We start from the raw sequence: 19,524 nt of genomic DNA, 5'->3' as shown, positions 1-19,524 counted from the left end.
ATGAAGGCATGCGCACATGATTGTCATGTGCTATACTCTGGGTGGAGACTGTTAATATTAAACAAGCACAACAGAGCTTTCAAGTTCACTTCATTGGGGTTTAGGTAAGTAAATAAGCACAATGTATGCACTAAAATAATGTAATAACATGGTGCATGGTATTAGAGAGTCCATAAATGGGAGTTTCAGCGGTAGCAGGAGTGGGTACTACATTAAAGTTCAGCCTTCGTCATACACCTTTTTTCTCTTCAAATCTCCCCCTCCTCTACTCTAGACTCTAGCGAGCCTGTGTGTGGTCATGATAGGTGGAGTGTTTATCTACAACCACAAGGGGGAGGTCCTCATCTCCCGGGTGTTCAGGGACACCATCACGTGAGTACCATAACAACTGTAGCTAAGTGTGGGTGGTCTATCTAGTGAAGCTGATCTCTGATTGGAAATTACATGTACGTAAAAACGGCTCTTGTTTATAGGCTACAATAGGCCTGAGCAGGCAAGTATTGAATAAACCCATACTTTCCCCTGAGAGCTGCCACACCTACATTGAGTCCCACACCACACACACACACACACACACACACACACACACACAGACGGACGGCTGTGGATGCCTTCAGAGTGAGTGTGATCCACGCCCGACATACTGTGAGGTCCCCCATATCCAACATTGCTCGGACCAGCTACTTCCACACACGTCGCTCTAATGTATGGATAGTAGCAGCCACCAGACAGAACGTCAATGCTGCTCTAGTGTTTGAGTTCCTGACCAAGATGATTGGTGTCCTAGAGTCATACTTTGGCTCCATCACTGAGGAAAACATCAAGAATAACTTTGTGCTTATCTATGAGCTTCTTGACGGTAAGTACACGTAACTCAATGGAGGTTACTCTCAATATTGCGTCTCCTCTTAGTGTGTTTGATGTGTATTGAAGCATTTACATGACGAGGTATTTTTGTGATGACATATGTTATACTTATTGTCCACTACATCAGAATTTATGGCAGTAAACCTCCGAGAACGAGGGCGAGGCCAAGGATGGTTTACGTTTGCCCATAAATTCGAATGTAGTGGACAATAAGTGTTATATACCCACTTGAATGAAAAGTACTTGCTACCTAAGCTACCTTACCTTGGATAGATTGGATCTACAACTAGCTAACAGTCTCAAAAACTATTGAAAACAAACAAAAAGGTTGTGCGTATAGCTTGTAGCCAGTGCTAAGCTTTTAGCTCTACGCACTAACTTGTCAATGTCCAAACAGTGAGCCTTCCTGATGTTTAGCAAGCCCCACCCATCTGTCCTGCCCTTGTCAACAAGTGTCTAGCTTCTTTTTGGCTGTGTAGATCTAGTATAAAATCAGTGTGCCCTCAAGGCAAGGGAGTTTATGAGGAATGTGCTCCAGGGCTGGGGTTTATGGTAGTTAAACCCCACCCAGTTGCTATGATACAGACCCCAAGTGAGGAATATTACATGTTTAAATGCATCTTTGTGTTAAATTAAACAGCTAGTGTGCCCCCTAACTAGAGTTGGTCGCATCAATTTCAAGTTGATCTTGGGGTGGTATGTTTATATATAAATTCTTGATCCTTTGAGACCCAATCCGCTGTTTTAAGAAACCAAACTCTCTATACGTTTTGTGTGACCTAGCTTCCCTCTGACTTTGTACAGAGATTGTGGACTATGGCTACCCCCAGAAGACAGACTCTGGGGTGCTCAAGACTTACATCACTCAGCAGGGAATCAGAGCTCAAGTATGTGCATCTATCTCTCTGCTGGTGCCATGTTTTTGTGATCATGATTGTTTCCTGTCTCAATAATTATGTCCATAGGTTTTTCTGTATCTGGTGTGTATAAAGCTTAATTTAGGCATCTCACTTCCACGTTAGATCATGCACTGCTGAGTACACGTTCATAAAATCCGTATTCTATCTAGTATTCAATACTGTCACAAGTCCAAGGCCTCTAGCTGTGATGCTGTAAATGGTAGACTACATGTACAATTGTAGTGTTTCAGTTTATGTTTTTTTTGCTACCCTATTGTTACTTATTGCCTACAGAGCACAGAGGAGCAGAAGCAGATTACAAACCAAGTGACCGGTCAGATCAGCTGGAGGAGGGAGGGCATCAAGTACCGCAAGAATGAACTTTACCTTGACGTCCTGGAGTCAGTCAACCTACTCATGTCTCAGCAAGGTACGTGTAGAGTGTGGGGGGTTATGTATAGGGTTAGGCTTACAGTAGAGCCTCTATTATCCGACTTGACAATTTTCTCTGAGAATGGGCTTGCACAGACGCCTAAATTTGCACTGCTGTTTATCAATTAAGTGAGTGGATCAAGGCGTAGTTTATCCATTCGATTATCCGAGTGTCTGGATAACCGAGGTTCTACTCAGTATAGTTGATCACCTTTGGAGTGATATGCATATGGTACATAGTAGTATGTACATGTACGTGTGTGCTTCTAGTCTAACCTACATACATGTACACGCTTACAGCTTCATTTATGATTGCTCAAAGCAGTAAAATGACCTGTGACTTTTTTTGCCATGTGTATAAACATAAAGAAGGTTACGAGCAGTAATGGTGTTAAGCTACAGAGTGACTATGTGTATATATACATTCATGAGCATTGTATGTATAGAAGGCTATTAGTTGTGATAGTGTGCAGGGTGCACAAGAGAATGAATTAATGAGAATGTTGTGTGGCATCAGAAACACATGTATATAATTATAAAATACCTAGAATTGGTGAATATTAATTTATTGCTGTGTGTACACCCCAATTAAAGACATATTTAGTCTTCTCGTGGATGATGATTACCTTATAGCCATACCAGCCCTGAACATGATCTCAACCTTGAGCTTTAAAGTCCCCCCATACTCTTATCTGCGCAATCCTTATTTCCTGTGTGTAATATGAATCCCACTAGTAACACTATTAGTCAACAGCATGTGACACTGTGCATGTACTATTGTGATTGTGCTCATGAATATCAGACTGGACCCCAATAGGCACCCAGTAGGGGCACCACATGACCAACAAAATAATAAGTGATGCAATTATCTAGGGAGAAATATGAGAAATTGGTTGGTTGACGTTTAAGGTTACCTTTCATTCTAATTCTTTAGACAACATGTTTGTAGCTAAACGCGGCTTTAAATCGAAGTGCTCCACATTACGCATACGTACTACAACACGTGGAGTCCTGTTTGTTTTCCATGCAAATACTCCAGTAATAAAGGTTTCTAGAACTCTGAAGCTTAGAAACATAGCTTTAGTAATCAAAAACCTAAGAGTTATTGATTGTATATAGTGACAGTTTAATTACGTTGTCAAGGTTACAAGTGTGTAACAAAAGTCATGCAGTCCCTTCCGCATTATAACACAGGTGGTAGCCTCCAGGCATAATTAATTTGGTAAGCACAATTAATTATAGTATGAGATTCTTCCTCAGTTTCATGTTTCATGCTATAATAATGATCTATTAAATCATGCAATGATTAATGCACATTATTTTATGTGTCACTACATAACTTATATAACTTCAGGTGAGGCCCTCAGTTCCCACGTCTCGGGTCATGTGGTCATGAAGAGCTATCTGAGCGGAATGCCCGAGTGCAAATTTGGCATGAATGATAAGTTGGTGGTGGACAAGCAAGCTAAACCATCCACTCCTGAGGCAGCCTCCCTCGAACAGCAGATAGCAAAGAGGTATGTTGTCTGATGATCATTACCAAAATACTGCTTTAGCTTTGTTTATGTGCAAGTGTTTCTACATGTACATAATTATGTCTTTAAAAATTATATGAGGTAATACGTGTGAAAAGTGCTAAAAGCTACAGAAGTAGTGCCAATCCTAGTTAAAGCCTATTTAACAATTATAATACATGTACTGTACATGAGTGATTGTGATGTCTTTAAGCAGTGCCAGTCAGTACTATAGTAAATGGTAAATGCTAGATGTACTTTTAGCTGGTTGTTCTGAATCAGCATTCTTGATCTCCCTCCCTCGCTGTGTGCATGCAGGTCAGGGAATAGCGGTCGTAGCAGTATAGCCATCGATGACTGCACCTTCCATCAGTGTGTCAAATTGAGCAAGTTTGAGTCCGAGAGAAGTATCAGCTTCATCCCCCCCGACGGAGAGTATGAGCTCATGAAGTGGGTAGTGTACGGTACATATAAGTGCACGCTTCCTCCACGCATTCTTCCATAATAGACTATATAACTTGATCGTGTGCACTCATACCAGCATACCCACACGACTTATTTATCACCAACAAATAGCTTCTCCTCACATCCTTCCATAATAGGCTATAATTATAATAATTATTTGTAACTTGCATACCAGCACACCCACACGACATATTTATCCCAATCATGTATACACTTGTGCTCACGTACACCACCTACACACACGTACACACACACGTATACATCACCATCGCATGTACATGTATGTCCATGCTTCCTCACCACATTAAAGTTAATTGATTGGTATAATGACTACTGGCTATATATGTGCAGGTATCGTACAACCAAGGATATCACTCTACCTTTCAGAGTTATCCCACTTGTACGAGAACCCTCTCGTACTCAGATGGAAATCAAGGCAAGTCTATCGGTCCCCAAAAACTCACTTATTAAGCTTACGTCAACTTACCATTCCTAGTTCTCATGGCTAGGTACCCTAACAGTAGATAAATATTACCTGAGCAGCAAGCAAGCAGCTCAACCAATAATCATTACATTTAACTGTTTTGTCTACACTGTATAATGTAATGTACATACCTGTACAGTTAGGTGTATAGGATGGCTACATTCCCAAGGTTTAGTTCCATTTCCTATTGATGATCATTTTCTACTTCTTCAGATTGTGCTCAAGAGTCTGTTTAAAGCTCAGCTCAGTGCTCAGAAAATTGAGGTCCGAATACCCGTCCCCCCAAACACAAGTGGCGTGAGAATCAACACACTCCGTGGGAAGGCTAAGCATAAGACGGGGGAGAATGCTATCGTGTGGAGGTGGGTGGAGTTATATAGCAGCGGCCATATGGTTCGTGTTTGATCAAGTGGTCATTGATGATACCCTGGCATCTGCATGGGTCATCAAATAACTCAATAGTGACTGATCAGTTTTCCGCTTTGTTTAGAGAATGTTACTGGTGGGTCAACAAGTCAGTAGTCTGGCCTCTGTGGCTGTGTGTTTGGACTAAGTACATGTCTATCCTGTATAGTTTAATTGTTCCCATGGTAGTGTTTGTATTGGAGGCTGTCTTCTAGTCTGTCTGTGTTTGGGTGGTGTGTGCATGCTAGATCGATCAGTCAGAGACAGCTTGTGTTGGAATTTTACTTTGTGCTTGCTCAGTGGGAAAAGTTATCTTGATTCTTCACCCTTTATCTCTCAACCTAATTAAATAGATCGATACCATAAGATAGCTCTCGTTTCTTAGATAATTTAATCAAATGTAAGTCGATACACATATTATACTGTAGAACGTGTACTAGAGGGTGCATGTTTCCAAACCACATATTAAGCCGTGCACTGCCCTCGTACAGGTTAAGGAACATGCAGGGGATGAGAGAGACTCAACTGACGGCCAACATTGAGCTCCTCCCCATCACTGAGACAACCAGACAGAAGCAATCATCCAAACCGCCCATCTCCATGAACTTTGAGGTAAGCTACTTACTCACATGTATATAGCGAGTGTGAGGATGAGAGTACCATGCTCTCTGTGTATACATACCCTGATAGGATCTGCCAATAAATAAACTTGTACTGCAGAGTTTTTCCACGCCAGTAGTTATTCACGAGACTGTGATGTGGCAGTGTAGATCTTATCAGTTAAGCCTAGTCACTGTAAGCCATTGACATGCATGAATTTTAGGGTGGTGCAACATTGTATGTGTTCTAGTTCCCCCCTGAATGTCTATTTATATAGGCCAGACTGTATGTAATTCTCCAGGGAAAGTTACATGAGAATGATTTGGCAACTGTACAATATAGAGTACCCCAACCTAGCTCTACTAGTGAGTATCGTATTAATAGTTGTTGTAGAGTTCCATAGGCTGTGGATTGCCAGAGGAGGCAAATAGTAATTCCTCTTATTGCCTATTGAGAAACAACCCTTGTGATGTTTGTTTGTTCACACTTCCCCTCCACACACACACACGCTTTAGGTGCCATTTGCGTGCTCGGGACTAAAGGTGCGATATCTGAAAGTGTTTGAGCCCAAGCTTAACTACAGCGACCACGACGTGATCAAGTGGGTCCGATACATTAGCAAGAGTGGTCTCTACGAGACGAGAGCACAGTCCAACTACTAGTTAATAACAATAACCGTGGTTATTTAGTTGCTAGGCAATGTTTTTGAAAGCAGAGTACATAAAATGAGATATTATGGTTTATTTCTTTCCATGTAAATAGATTATTATTTAATTATTATGTAACCCTTTAGGCTGTAAGTGACACTGGGATAGCACTGAGGCATGCTGTATCTAGAATCATGAATGTATGTTTTATTGCTTTTAGCTAGATCTATGAATTCCAAGTCTCTATTTTGTGCTGAGTCGATCTTTGATTTGTTTACATGCCAAAAACGTTGTGCAGACTTCAAAGACAGCATGAATTAGATTGGCACATTAGTGGAATTGCAATGTCGTAGTCGTAGTCTCGTAGTCGTAATCGTAATTAACTTTTCCTGTTTTTGTATGATGCCGATAATTGTGAATTACTAAACCATAAACTTTCCCTAAGCAGTACTAATTTAATGAATGGATTCGTAGGCGGGTGTTATTGGTATCCTACACAGTTTGTTAGTCTCCCCTTCCTCTATAGACCCGCCTTGTTTGGATCCCTGTACAAAACTTGTTTAATTGTTATCACTATGCTAATGCAACACGTCGGCAACGAAATATGTAAATCGATTCCCTGAGCACGTACTTTGAGCTCCGTATGAACTCACGGACTCTTTGTTTAATTAATAGCCACCATAACGAGCCTGCAGGTCAAGTGTGACTTATAGGTCTGTATATAATATTTTATTAGAAATGTTATTTGTAGAGGTAGCTTTACTGCATGTGAAGTGTCCTACACCTGTGTTGCAACAAGCCATCCCATGTATTGTACACACAGTACAGCTTATGAAAACAATGTAACAACGTCAATTGTGCAGTTAACATTTTTACAGTGTTGTGAAGTGTATGTTCAGAACTAACCCTGATCGACTTCCGTCAATATAACTACCTGTGGTTGTTTCTCAGACTTCCTTCGGTAAACTACCTGTGGTAGTTTCTTGGCTAGCCTGTGGTTTTCCCTGAATGATTTAATTATAGAATAACTTATGGAGCTTGTGTACAGCTGTAACAGTATCCAAGGCAACCCTGAGTGAGTTATGGGATAGATCTGAGCGCTGTGTTCACACTTACAGATATGCAATTTACCGCTTTTGATGACATCGTGTGAGTGGTCGCTTGGGTGGGCACATTGTCTCCAGTTACTCACAGTAATGACTATATTCTGTTGCTAGAGAGAGCCGTTCATTTAAGGCTTGAGTTTCAACAGTCAACATCCGTCTCTTCCTTATGAACATGGCCCAGCGTTATCCCACCCGATGAATATCATTATAGCAGTCTCTCTATTTCCATCTTTGTTGGAGTTAGAAAAACATTTGAGTAAGTGTGTCCATGTTAAGAACTAAGGTGTGTTTACTTGATACTTGTTCAATGTCTCCTACATGTAATCATTAAAATGGTTGTCTGGTTGCTATGACTCGTGGGAACGACAATTTGTTGAAGTTGCAATATTGTATCGGTTTCAGTTCATAGTTATTCCTGTAGTTATTCCTGTGTGTAATGCATTAATGAAATTGAATATCAATTCAGTTGAATTGTTCATGCACTTGATATCTGTTTCCCACTAAATTGGCCAATAGTCAACTTGCATACCTACCTACTGATATCACTATTTAGGTTATCACGTAATTAACCACAAATAATTATAGTCGCACATTTCACTCACCCCAACTGTAATTTCCCTAGATATGATATATAGCTCAGATATGCACTACGTATGTTTCCTCCATATATGTGAATGTTCCCATAAGGTCACAAAACTCCCGCAAGACTGACCATTCCTACGCAGACACTGAAGGCATTGAAATGCTTGAATGAATAGACGGAAACCAATCCTTTTCATGGACTACAAATGCCTGTAAACATCGTGCACATATATTACTGTACAATGTATGTGTGTTGCATAATATTCCTTTGAGAAGTGTGTAGGCTATTGAGGTATGCTCACACCGTATCCTCCATGCATGCACCTGCTCGTCTGAAGAAAGTTGACCCAACTCTGAGCCACTGACTCAATGAATTTTATCCTTCTCAAGTGACTTGCTGCAAATGTGTAGGCTTGACCGCACTTAATTAATTAAATTGTGGCTATTGTTGGGTTGCATTTCACAGAAGTGTGTCGGCTAGTCTAGAATTATAGCAGATTAATAACTGGTTAAGTAACCGTAGTGCGTGACACACGATTGTAATTTCATGCTACCTACATTATTGTGTGAGAGGATCCTCTTCAATATAATTATGTCCCTTCTTGCTCTGTGACATACGTAGAGGTGTTGACTATTCAAGCTTGTAATTTTAGCTCCATTACCAGCTAAACTCAGTGTTTAAAAATGTCTCCACTGTACATCATAAAATTATGGTATAATAATTACAATACTTCCACCATAGCCCATTACTGCCCATGTTAACAATTCTTAGACACTAGTTGATAAGATCTACATGGGAAGTACATGGGAAAAGTGCCTCAGAGCAGGTATACTATGGGACTTAGTATACCTGCAAATTTACTTAGTATACCTAGTATTCCGTTGTCAAGTAATTGTATTGTAGTCAAGCAGTTTGCGCATGCGCACTAGTATCTAAATGAGTTAGACACTGTTTTGTCGGTATCCATGTGATTTAGAAGCCCTCAGCCACTTTAGTACCCTCGCTACGCTCGGGATACTAAATCAGTGCCTTTGGGCTTCTAAATCCCATAATCACCTCCAAAACAGTGTCTAACTATTATTTAGTAACCCACCCACACGTCATGAAATATCCAGTGACAGAATGTTCCTATTAAATTCATAAAACTGTATAGAGTCATACATTGTACTAACTTGCTTGTATTGCACATGCATGTTGCTGGTCTGTGGTTTTCACTAATGACAATTAATATAAATATTGTCTGTGTGCTAAAAACCACAAATGCACTTATCTCTTTGCCATAAGCTGAAGAAGAATTGTTGGTGGCTATAATTATACTCTTACACTGTATTAATGTAGAAATGTGACGTCATAAAAATTGTCTTGTGCAAAATTCACTTTCACGTTTCAGTAGCTAACGGTTAATAATGTTATTACAAACGCTTGTAATTACATCCTTGACTACCTTCTGCATGTCACCCCTCGTTGTGCAGCTGGATTAGCTCCACGCATTCTCAACAAGAAGGCCTCAAAAGGGAAGGTGTTAAGGACATATCATTCTCCCGCCCGTAGGACGCACACACACTCCCTTATGATACGTGAGGGGGAATCAGTTGACTGAAGATGTCGTTATTCCCATCATGCACAATTGGTCTAATTCGGTTAACGATAATTATGACACTCCCCCCCCTTTCCGTAGTACGCACACACTCCTGCCCTTATTTTGTAACATGAGTACTACTTGACTGACTGTCTGTCCCACAAGCAATTAGTCTCAGTTGCTCTTGTTAAATGTCTCTGTTTTGACTTGCTTAATCGGCCATTGTAATCTCTTTATCTCCACTTAATTGGGAAGGGATAGAGTTTCAAAGTTTGGATTGGGTAACTGTCTACCGTAAAATAAACTATTAGCTCAGATGTGCTTGCATCTTAAAACAGAGTAATAGTTGTTACAACACCTACACTATTTTCTCAGTTGCCTAGGTGCTCAATCATTGACCATGCATTTGTGATAATTATGTTTGCTTGCACTATTAATTAAGGCTTGACGCAGGGTTATTTTAGTGCGGGTTAGTGGGGGTTATAACGGATGATTTTTTACTTGCTTGAAGTGTTCCGTCATCGCTTGGAGCAAGTAAATTTCTTACCTGCACCTAATTGTTAATCAGCTTCGTATTTGTAATCACCCTCAATTCGGAACCCACATTTTTCCCCCACTTTAGTGAAAAATGTGCATGCCATATGCATCTTGCTGGTGCAATTAATTTCTTGCAGTCCATGTAATTAATTTTAGTTGCATCATCAATTTAATACGTTCATGCTTGGCCATGCAGTTCATTGGCTGAAGCTGTGAATCTCTAAACTGCAGATTGTTTATTTATCTCTGCATGTGGAGCAATAAATACTCAATTAGCCCAGAAACTTGCATAAGCCGTCTGTCAAGGGCATAATTCCCTGCTTGTTTCCGTATTTATAGACCCACAGCTAGTGGAATCTCCTAACGATATTCATGCTATGAGCTTGTCTAAGACTGGAATGCGGTCATGGGGATTGCCACCCGGGAAGTAGGTGAGACTAAAGGATGCAGTAAATGCCAAATACTGGCTCAGTTATTGGAGTGTGCAGAAATAGATATCAAATAGGGTATTGTCCGTAGCAGTGAATACAATTGATGGAATGTTTACAGTATGGAGTGTTCTATTTGAGGTATATCGAGTTGCAGTCACAGCTCGTTGACCACAGCGCTGGAATGCAACGTGAGAGTATAAAAGAGAGCACTCTGCAGCTCATTGCAGAAAGGCACAAGTCAGAAACTGAAGAAACTGAAAAAACACGAGAAATCTAATCATCAAAAATGGCAACTTCACATATCTTCCATGTCTCCTTCATTGTGGTTCTTTGCTGGAAAGTAGCTGCAAGCTTTCCATTCCCTCCATTCCCTCCATTCCCCCCAGTGAGTTGCAGAATACAAACTATCTATACCTTCAATGTAACCATCTCCAAATAAATGATTGTCCAGCTAATCTGTTGCTATTACATCTATATTCTTATTTCATTGCAGCCTCCTTCTGAGATGACTACTAAACCAGAGCTTGTTGAGCTCCCTCTCAGAAACGACAGTTTCCATCTCTCCATGAATATCGACATCCTACTCTCTCCCAACTCTCAGACTCAGCTGCAGGACTTAAAAAGTCCCCAAGATGTAAGTAATGGGGAATCATATCATTGTGTATATATATTTTAGTGCAGTGTTATACTATAGCATCGAGTTCGTTACATGACACTGTACATGTTTGTATTCTTTGTTGATTACACTTGTTAGATTCCTCACTATTGTAAACTTCAGAGTGAAACAAAGGGCTTGGAGCCAGGACACTACCTTGGCAATGTCAAGGACTTGGACCCCATCAACGGGAGGTTCACTGCAAGGGAAGGAGGAGTGTTTCTCATCACAGCTAGTGTCCAGCTGAAACCACCGACTATCCAGCCGACAACACCGACAGCATCTAGTGTCCAGGCGACAACAAAAACCCCAGAGCCTGAGGCTGGAACTGAGAGACGAAGGCGGGAATCAGCTAGCCAGCTGCAGGAAGTCAGTGTGGCTGTGTGTATCGATGCATCTTCCGACAGTTGCAACGAGTAAGTGTCACAGTGTGTGTATAATTGCATATCATGTATTAATTGTGTTGTATATAAGCCATAATTTTGCGGTAAACTCGTGAAAGTTTGACATTTACTTATCAACGTCTACAGGGCATTAATTACAACTGGTGTGTTAATGGGCTCTCAAACAACCCTCGCTGTGGTTGGAAATCTACAGCTGAAAACCAACCAGAAAGTTACAGTCAAGATATCGAACAAAAGTGACTCTCCCATGATTGTTTCGAATCGCTCATCATTTTCAGTGCACAAGCTCTAGATCTGAATGCACAAGGTCATGTTCTGTTTTTATTATATAGCATCAGTTTTTTCCATATCACTTCCAGAGATTATATGAGTATATCACTTTAATTTCCTTATAACATATACCATAGCTGACAACACTTCCCCCTAATTAACACTAGCTAATTATTTAATTAATAATTTATATACGACGTTTTGTTCGGCGAAGACACACATTCCATTTTTTTTTGTTAGATCAATGATATATACAACAATAAGATAATTTCAATTAATGAATGGCCATAACATGCATGTACAATCTCAACACTAATTATCTGGTGGTTTTTTAAGCTCAGTTTTAGTGTCTTGTAGTGGGGTGGGTGGAAGGGTGCGATCAGGCGTGGTGAGGAGCTGCGGGGGTTTAGGCAGAAGAATGGGGAGGGTAGCACCAGTGGGTGGGGCCAATTGAGGGGGGATCGCCAGTCCTTGCTGTATAGTGGAAAGAAGCAGCATGCGCATACATAGAGGGTGCATACTTGTACAATTAAAAAGCACCAAAAAGGTATGAGGGTGGTGCCAATTTCAATAAAACCAAGCAATGACAAAGCCTAAGGCTCTTCAAAAATGTGTAATGTAAACACGGAGGTAATACAAGTCTAGTCTTACATGCAACAGTTGCCCTGTGGCCATTTGAGCAGAGGCCATTGCCAGTGCCTGTTGAATAAGGTGAGAGGTAGCCTGGAGACTGGCCACAGTGATGGCTGAGCCCTGAGGGAGGAGGGACATTCCCCCCGTGGACACACTAGGAGCCTAAGCAGGGCATAGGGTATCAGCGGTCAGTATACTAAATATGGGTCACATCTATAAATATGAAGGGGCAGTAGACAATGCATGCAGCTCTTAGACTAATGACCCTTGCATGACTCACTAGGAGCCTAAGCAGAGCATAGGGTATCAGCGGTCAGTATACTAAATATGGGTCACATCTATAAATATGAAGGGGCAGTAGACAATGCATGCAGCTCTTAGACTAATGACCCTTGCATGACTCACTAGGAGCCTAAACAGAGCATAGGGTATCAGCGGTCAGTATATTAAATATGGGTCAGATCTATAAATAATAATAATGAAAGGACAGTAGACAATACATTTAATGCATGCAGCTCTTAGACTGATGGACCTTGCATGACTATACAAGATGTTTGTCGTACCCTTAATGTAGCAGGTTGTGGGTCAACTGAAACAGGAGCAATAACACTCGGTGGTTGAGGGGAGGGTGTGACTGTCACACGACTGTCAAGTGACTGACCACCCATGCTGTTTCCCGAGCTGGCCGGTGAGGGTAGCCCAGTCTGCTGTAGTCTCTGCTGCTCCAACATCTCCGACTAGAGGGAACACACAACCCCCATGGAGTGCAAGATGAAAGTATATATATATATACTGCTAATGGCACAATGACATACATGTACATGTACTCAGGAGTACTCCTGATGTACTACATGTATGGAAGTACAGTATTGCAAAGACAGAGTACCGTGTTATCGTGTATGGTGCAGTAGACAATAAACAGGCTTGCAAGAGAATTCACATGTTGCTAATTGGAAGACCACAGCTATGGGGGAAACCCCACTATAAAATTGTACACGTAACGTTGTGATCGAGCCACCATACTGAAACACAGTGTAGAGTACACACACACACATTGTGCAATGATAATAGTCTAAATAATGTTCTTAGGAAGTGGTTTACCGTATAGGTACTCTCCCTATTGCATGGTAGATTGATTATCAAGAAAACCTCCTAAGTAGGGCTTTCGGCCATGGGCAATAAATCAAGGAAAGGAAAGGAATTTGGTCGATTCAAAAACACAGGTAACAAGATACACAATAATTATCGGCTATTGGTAGTGTACATACACGTAGCTTCAGAGTGCACACAATACAAGGATGACGTTCCTTTCAACACTGCATTGTTGGCATTAAACAGCCATCGTAGTAAATGACTATTAGTAAGAGACTATCAAACTACAAAAAGCGCAGTATAATGTACACATACAATAGGAACACCCACACAACACGTTGGTTATAACACTTATTGTACTTAAACAGTGACATTTCCTACTAGGAAATATGCTTTAATTACCTCATGGAAATCAGAAGAAACTGTGACCTACCAAGAATCAATTATCAATTTACGTACGTCACGGTCAATCAGCAGCAAAACCAGACAGTTTCTATTACATATGTACAAACTCACTTCCATCTGTTGTTGTCTGGCTTCTTCGAACAGCTGTTGCTGCTGACGATGCAACTCCTCCTCCGGGATACCCAGTTTGTCCAATTTACTTCGTCCTCGACGACGGTGTTTCTGAGAGGAGGAAAACCCTGTCATCAATACAATCAACCATTTTTTTTTTTGAGCATTGACCACCTGCAAATCAAGTTTTAAAAGGCGGAATCAGGGTACCATACACGGGAAAGGGGGATAACCCCCCTCCCTAAAATTTGCATTCAAGTGCTAGTTGTATGACTGAGTGTTTGTCCATAGCTGGGTATTGAAATAAAAGTTGATCTTTTTTTAGCTACATTTTCTGGTTACTTTTCTTATTTCTCCCCTCTACTTCAAAATTCTGTATCACACCCAGATAGTTAAACTATGACCTTGGGTAGCATATTAAATTTCCACACTCGAGTAATCTGATAAGATACTAGGGAGATAGGTAGAAAACAGGGAAAACTCAGGTATGCGATACGCTGAAAATAGTAGAGCTCAAGGGAAAATCATGTGTTGATATTCACTGCAACTACTGTACATGGGGAAAACCCCGTAATTTAATGCGAAAGCGTTGTTTATAAGACGCTATTAACTACCGACCACCTGCAGAGCATATGTAGGGGGAGTCCCCTGTTGTAACACGAACGCACACATTCCTGTACTCACAAACAGTTTGAGCAACGAGTATACGTTAATATTGTTATATCATGTACGTACGTTTATAAATATTGGCGGAGGTTTGTAAGCCAGTAATAAATTCTTAAACTAATGGGGTCAGACTATAACAGTTTCACGTAAGTACGTACAAGCTACATGTGTAGTGTACACAGAAACCTGATGCGAACCGATCAAGAATTGCACACACACACATTGCAAAATCAGCTAGGTACATTATTATGCAAACATTATTAATAGGTTTCACATTAGCTATTACTAACGAATGGATAATTATACATGTCTGTAGAAAGTGATCCATACATGTATATAAGTGCCCCTCATTCCAATTTCGAATGTAGCTCTCAAGGAGAGGTCTTTTACACGTGCTGCATTGTCAGGCTCAAAGCCACTATTATAAAATAAACTATGGCACATGTTTGGTGTTTCGCTTTTGAGTTTGAGATACGTATATGTAGCTGCATGCGTGTACATGGATGCACTAAAATTACAGTACCTACAACCAAGAGTACATGCACTCTTGCTATAAACCTAATCCATGCTTAATAATTACTATGTGTACTGCACTTACTGAGGCCTGTTCTTTGTACTCTTTGTGCACGGCCTTGACATCCACCACATACTCAGTAAAGCCCAACGTGCTCAGAGCCTCCACAACGTGCTCAGGGGAGATGACCTTCTTGGCTTGTTTCTCAGAGATGTCACTGGCCTCACTGGCTATCAGGTGGATGAACTCTACATGAGAGAAAAGTGTATATAGGCGGATCAACTCTACATGAGAGAAGAGTACATATATAGGGGATCAACTCTACACAAGAAGAAGAGTGCATATATAGGTGGATCAACTCTACACGACATATATAGGGGATCAATTCTACACGAGAAGAGTACATATATAGGTGGATCAACTCTACACGAGAAGAGTGCATAATTATATAGGTGGATCAACTCTACACGAGAAGAGTACATATATATAGGTGATCAACTCTACACGAGAAGAGTGCATATATAGGTGGATCAACTCTACACAAGAAGAAGAGTACATATATAGGGGATCAACTCTACACGAGAAGAGTGCATATATAGGTGGATCAACTCTACACGAGAAGAGTACATATATAGGGGATCAACTCTACACGAGAAGAGTACATATATAGGGGATCAACTCTACACGAGAAGAGTACATATATAGGGGATCAACTCTACACGAGAAGAGTGCATATATAGGGGATCAACTCTACACAAGAAGAGTGCATATATAGGGGATCAACGCTACACGAGAAGAGTGCATATATAGGGGATCAACTCTACACAAGAAGAGTACATATATAGGGGATCAACTCTACACGAGAAAAGTGCATATATAGGGGATCAACTCTACACAAGAAGAGTACATATATAGGGGATCAACTCTACACGAGAAGAGTGCATAATTATATAGGTGGATCAACTCTACACAAGAAGAGTGCATAATTATATAGGGGATTAACTCTACACGAGAAGAGTACATATATAGGGGATCAACTCTACACGAGAAGAGTGCACATATAGGGGATCAACTCTACACAAGAAGAGTGCATATATAGGGGATCAACTCTACACGAGAAGAGTGCACATATAGGGGATCAACTCTACACAAGAAGAGTGCATATATAGGGGATCAACTCTACACGAGAAGAGTGCACATATAGGGGATCAACTCTACACGAGAAGAGTACATATATAGGGGATCAACTCTACACGAGAAGAGTACATATATAGGGGATTAACTCTACACGAGAAGAGTGCATATATAGGGGATTAACTCTACACAAGAAGAGTGCATATATAGGTGATCAACTCTACACAAGAAGAGTACGTACATATATAGGGGATCAACTCTACACGAGAAGAGTACATATATAGGGGATCAACTCTACACGAGAAGAGTGCATATATATAGGGGATCAACTCTACACAAGAAGAGTGCATATATAGGTGATCAACTCTACACAAGAAGAGTGCATATATAGGGGATCAACTCTACACGAGAAGAGTACATATATAGGGGATCAACTCTACACGAGAAGAGTGCATATATAGGGGATCAACTCTACACGAAAAGAGTACATATATAGGGGATCAACTCTACACGAGAAGAGTGCATATATAGGGGATCAACTCTACACGAGAAGAGTGCATATATAGGGGATCAACTCTACACAAGAAGAGTGCATATATAGGGGATCAACGCTACACGAGAAGAGTGCATATATAGGGGATCAACTCTACACAAGAAGAGTACATATATAGGGGATCAACTCTACACGAGAAAAGTGCATATATAGGGGATCAACTCTACACAAGAAGAGTACATATATAGGGGATCAACTCTACACGAGAAGAGTGCATAATTATATAGGTGGATCAACTCTACACGAGAAGAGTGCATAATTATATAGGGGATTAACTCTACACGAGAAGAGTACATATATAGGGGATCAACTCTACACGAGAAGAGTGCACATATAGGGGATCAACTCTACACAAGAAGAGTGCATATATAGGGGATCAACTCTACACGAGAAGAGTGCACATATAGGGGATCAACTCTACACGAGAAGAGTACATATATAGGGGATCAACTCTACACGAGAAGAGTGCACATATAGGGGATCAACTCTACACAAGAAGAGTGCATATATAGGGGATCAACTCTACACGAGAAGAGTGCACATATAGGGGATCAACTCTACACAAGAAGAGTGCATATATAGGGGATCAACTCTACACGAGAAGAGTGCACATATAGGGGATCAACTCTACACGAGAAGAGTACATATACATGTATAGGGGATCAACTCTACACGAGAAGAGTACATATATAGGGGATCAACTCTACACGAGAAGAGTGCATATATAGGTGATCAACTCTACACAAGAAGAGTACGTACATATATAGGGGATCAACTCTACACGAGAAGAGTACATATATAGGGGATCAACTCTACACGAGAAGAGTGCATATATATAGGGGATCAACTCTACACAAGAAGAGTGCATATATAGGTGATCAACTCTACACAAGAAGAGTGCATATATAGGGGATCAACTCTACACGAGAAGAGTGCATATATATAGGGGATCAACTCTCACGAGAAGAGTGCATATATAGGCGGATCAACTCTACACGAGAAGAGTGCATATATAGGGGATCAACTCTACACGAGAAGAGTACATATATAGGGGATCAACTCTACACGAGAAGAGTACATATATAGGGGATCAACTCTACACGAGAAGAGTACATATATAGGGGATCAACTCTACACAAGAAGAGTGCACATATAGGGGATCAACGCTACACGAGAAGAGTGCATATATAGGGGATCAACTCTACACGAGAAGAGTGCATATATATAGGGGATCAACTCTCACGAGAAGAGTGCATATATAGGCAGATCAACTCTACACAAGAAGAGTGCATATATAGGTGGATCAACTCTACACAAGAAGAAGAGTACATATATAGGGGATCAACTCTACACGAGAAGAGTACATATATAGGTGGATCAACTCTACACGAGAAGAGTGCATATATAGGGGATCAACGCTACACGAGAAGAGTGCATATATAGGGGATCAACTCTACACGAGAAGAGTGCATATATATAGGGGATCAACTCTCACGAGAAGAGTGCATATATAGGCAGATCAACTCTACATGAGAAGAGTGCATATATAGGTGGATCAACTCTACACAAGAAGAAGAGTACATATATAGGGGATCAACTCTACACGAGGAGAGTACATATATAGGTGGATCAACTCTACACGAGAAGAGTGCATATATAGGGGATCAACGCTACACGAGAAGAGTGCATATATAGGGGATCAACTCTACACAAGAAGAAGAGTGCATACATGTAGGTAGATGAACTCTACCATGTATGCAACTCTACTACACAAACATTCCTCAAGTGTACAAGGAACTCAGAATCAGCTGGAACTCTGAATGAACAGGAGGACATAACTTATACGTAGCCTATAGCCACTGGTAGGGTACCCAGCCTAGGAATGATAGATCTTTTTTTGTCAATGGCCTATTGAGGAGACTCTGCCTACCTATACATAGACTACATTACATAAGCAAGCACTCCACCGTATAGATAAAGCGACCCTCATACTACATGCGACAGTGGACGTTTCACCTACATAGCACATGTGTACAGTACATACATGAAGGCTTGTATAGTCTCGCGCAAACGTGCTATTTTTTAGTGACACCTTATATAGACTGTATATAGGGTAACTGGGTAGTTACAATTCGTAAGAGATGCTGACCTGTGCAGCAGTTGAGGAGGAGGTCTCTAGCGTCAGTAGAGACTCTAATGTTGGGCACAATCTCCTTGATGAGCTTGTTCACCACAGCTGCATATTATAATAAAAGAGACTGTGATGAGCCAGGTGCATTAGAGGATTGAATATTATATATCTACAAGGAAAGGGTAACACGATGGCTACTATGCCTCTCAAGGGTGCTGACGTGGATGACTCACTCCTGGGCAGATAGAGTTCATCATCTTGCAGTCCTGATCCTCCATCAGCCATTGGAGCTCTTCAGATAATGCAATGGTAGACAATTTTTCTTCGGATCTCTCCACATGGGTTTTCTTAATAAAACACACCCTGGGTAGTCTGCTGATTCAGCCGTTCTCACTTCTCTATGGAAA

At 40.9% G+C, this 19,524-nt stretch overlaps 2 protein-coding genes across 5 annotated transcripts; one reads left to right on the top strand and one right to left on the bottom strand.

Annotated features, from left to right (window-relative positions):
- Window positions 1-3: 3 nt before the first annotated feature.
- Window positions 4-12,156, top strand: LOC135333727 (AP-2 complex subunit mu-like). 3 transcript variants are annotated; one of them, XM_064528755.1, is made up of 17 exons: window positions 4-104; window positions 275-372; window positions 594-859; window positions 1,672-1,754; window positions 2,061-2,196; window positions 3,553-3,715; window positions 4,031-4,162; window positions 4,529-4,613; window positions 4,875-5,023; window positions 5,558-5,678; window positions 6,182-7,388; window positions 7,531-7,675; window positions 9,475-10,549; window positions 10,668-10,934; window positions 11,043-11,183; window positions 11,328-11,620; window positions 11,735-12,156. In XM_064528755.1, the coding sequence occupies exons 2-11, from the start codon at window positions 299-301 to the stop codon at window positions 6,326-6,328; spliced, it is 1,356 nt and encodes a 451-aa protein (XP_064384825.1). In that variant the 5' UTR covers window positions 4-104; window positions 275-298; the 3' UTR covers window positions 6,329-7,388; window positions 7,531-7,675; window positions 9,475-10,549; window positions 10,668-10,934; window positions 11,043-11,183; window positions 11,328-11,620; window positions 11,735-12,156. The 3 variants fall into 3 exon arrangements, with proteins under 3 accessions (XP_064384825.1, XP_064384824.1, XP_064384823.1); XM_064528754.1 differs by having other exon boundaries at window positions 8,107-10,549; XM_064528753.1 differs by having other exon boundaries at window positions 7,531-10,549.
- LOC135333761 (protein Dr1-like) lies at window positions 12,127-19,522 on the bottom strand. 2 transcript variants are annotated; one of them, XM_064528792.1, is made up of 7 exons: window positions 19,351-19,522; window positions 19,136-19,222; window positions 15,384-15,547; window positions 14,120-14,230; window positions 13,075-13,248; window positions 12,530-12,673; window positions 12,127-12,352 (listed from the first exon to the last, which is right to left on the bottom strand). In XM_064528792.1, exons 1-7 carry the CDS (start codon window positions 19,400-19,402, stop codon window positions 12,191-12,193), a joined length of 894 nt encoding a protein of 297 aa, XP_064384862.1. In that variant the 5' UTR covers window positions 19,403-19,522; the 3' UTR covers window positions 12,127-12,190. The 2 variants fall into 2 exon arrangements, with proteins under 2 accessions (XP_064384862.1, XP_064384863.1); XM_064528793.1 differs by lacking the exon at window positions 13,075-13,248.
- Window positions 19,523-19,524: the final 2 nt, after the last annotated feature.

The sequence above is a fragment of the Halichondria panicea genome, chromosome 3, assembly GCF_963675165.1.
Source record: "Halichondria panicea chromosome 3, odHalPani1.1, whole genome shotgun sequence".
NCBI classification, from domain to species: domain Eukaryota; kingdom Metazoa; phylum Porifera; class Demospongiae; order Suberitida; family Halichondriidae; genus Halichondria; species Halichondria panicea.
Note: the sequence above shows the minus strand (reverse complement) of the source record. Positions and strands in the feature narration are given on the sequence as shown.

Coding starts and splice junctions, on each gene's coding strand:
- LOC135333727 (XM_064528755.1), top strand. CDS start 299: ATGATAGGTGGAGTGTTTATCTACAACCACAAGGGGGAGGTCCTCATC. Junction 4,163..4,528: donor GGAGAGTATGAGCTCATGAA/GTGGGTAGTGTA, acceptor ATATATGTGCAG/GTATCGTACAACCAAGGATA. Junction 4,614..4,874: donor GTACTCAGATGGAAATCAAG/GCAAGTCTATCG, acceptor CTACTTCTTCAG/ATTGTGCTCAAGAGTCTGTT.
- LOC135333761 (XM_064528792.1), bottom strand. CDS start 19,402: ATGGCTGATGGAGGATCAGGACTGCAAGATGATGAACTCTATCTGCCC. Junction 15,548..19,135: donor CCTCCTCAACTGCTGCACAG/GTCAGCATCTCT, acceptor TCTCTCATGTAG/AGTTCATCCACCTGATAGCC. Junction 13,249..14,119: donor CCAGACAACAACAGATGGAA/GTGAGTTTGTAC, acceptor TGTTCCCTCTAG/TCGGAGATGTTGGAGCAGCA.